The sequence below is a fragment of the Mustela nigripes genome, chromosome 2, assembly GCF_022355385.1.
Source record: "Mustela nigripes isolate SB6536 chromosome 2, MUSNIG.SB6536, whole genome shotgun sequence".
Classification (NCBI taxonomy): Eukaryota; Metazoa; Chordata; class Mammalia; order Carnivora; family Mustelidae; genus Mustela; species Mustela nigripes.
In genome coordinates this window covers 12,331,240-12,332,975 of record NC_081558.1, presented here as the reverse complement: position 1 = coordinate 12,332,975, position 1,736 = coordinate 12,331,240, and the positions used below count along the sequence as shown (strand labels likewise).

General features: G+C 44.4%; 1 protein-coding gene across 1 annotated transcript; it reads right to left on the bottom strand.

The window, feature by feature from the left end:
• LOC132009738 (olfactory receptor 10H3-like) lies at positions 1–939 on the bottom strand. The gene has a single exon (XM_059387769.1). The coding sequence runs from the start codon at positions 928–930 to the stop codon at positions 1–3; it is 930 nt and encodes a 309-aa protein (XP_059243752.1). The 5' UTR covers positions 931–939.
• Positions 940–1,736: the final 797 nt, after the last annotated feature.

Here is a 1,736-nt window from a genome sequence, read left to right as displayed (position 1 = left end):
TCAAGAGCTTAGGGGACTGAATTTTCTCTGAAAACTTCTCCTTATGGCATTCTTGAGCTCCTTATTCCTGAGGCTGAAAATGATTGGGCTGAGAAAGGGAGTGAAGACTGTATAGGTGGTGGCCATCAGAGTGTTACTGTCCATAGAATGGGGGCCCTTGGGCTTGAGGTAGATAATGGATGCAAAACTGTAGTGCACAATGACCACAGTGAGGTGGGACACACATGTGGAGAAGGTCTTGTGCCTGCCTTCAGCTGAGGGGATCCTCAATATGGCAGCTACAATGAAGACATACGAGAGCATGATGAGGAATAAACATCCCATCAGAGCTGTGACACACACCAGGATCACACCCAAGGTGACAGAAGAATTCTCATTCCCACAGGCCAACTTCAAGAGAGAAAACACGTGGCAGAGAAAATGGTGAATGACGTTAGACCCACAGAAGGTAAGGTGAAAAACTATCAGGGTCACCATCATCCCCATGACTGAGCCACCAGCCCAGGTCCAGGACACCAGACGAGCACAGGTGCGGGTGCTCATGAGCACGTTGTAGCGCAGGGGGTGGCAGATGGCCACGTAGCGGTCATAGCCCATGATCATAAGCAGGAAGGAGTGGGTGAAGCCAAATGTGAAGGAAAAGAACATCTGACTGGCACAGGCCATGAAGGTGATGGAACGGTGGCTGGAGAGCATGTCAACCAGCATGCGAGGCGTGACGGCAACAGTGAACAGAATCTCGGAGGTTGACAAAGCACACAGAAAGAGGTACATGGGTGTGTGTAGGCTGCGCTCACTCCAGACAGTGGCCATGATGAGCAGGTTCCCCAGCAGCGTGAACAGGTACATCAGCAGGTACAGCAGGAAGAAGATAGGTAGGAGATGCTGTGGAAAGTTGGAGAAGCCCACGAGGATGAATTCAGACACCATGCTATAGTTCTGACCAGCCCCAGATGCTGCATCTGCTCAAATCATAGAGGGAATGAAGACAATCAGAAGATCATGAATCTATATAACAATATATCCTAGAAAATATACAAAATGGAGGAACACAGATGCAGTGTCTTAGGATTGGGAAAATGACAAGGATACTCACTGTTTCTGCTGTTCTTTAGCATGGAACTGAAAGCCGTGAGTGGTGCTCTGAGAAAAGAAAAAGAAAGAAGGTATGTAAGGATTGGAAAGGAAGAGACTGGCTTGTTCACCCAGAAAAAGCTGAAGAATGAAGTAAGAACATATCACAGTGTGAGAGAGCACTGAGCTGTAGAAGACAAGATCTGCTTCCAAAAAAAAAAAAACAAAAACCAGTATTTCTCATAGAATTATACCAGTAGTCATCATTCAAAGTATGAATTTGAATTAAAAAGTAAGATACCATTCCCAGGAGTGACACAAAGTATAAAGAAACAGCTCTCTAGCATTTTAGTCTGGCGATTTCTTTACATTCAAGAAAAGTTGAGCTTTTAATGGGCTTTTGTTTGGGGCATTATCACTCCCCTTGTTCACCAGTTTAGAAAGAAACACAGATATTTCTGACAATATTCAATTATGGATACATACTAAAGAAAAATCAACCTGTTCAATGTCAATGTAAGTAACAATTATTTAGGAAAGTAACTACTTTTACAAAATTAACATTTAGTGACAAGAGCGGTTTCTTTCCCCTCCTCCTCTTCCTCCTCCTCCTCTTCCTCCTCTTCCTCCTCCTCCTTCTTCTTTTTCTTCTTCTTCTTCTC

Excerpts from the sequence above, each read along its gene's own strand:
- LOC132009738 (XM_059387769.1), bottom strand. The coding sequence starts at position 930 with ATGGTGTCTGAATTCATCCTCGTGGGCTTCTCCAACTTTCCACAGCAT.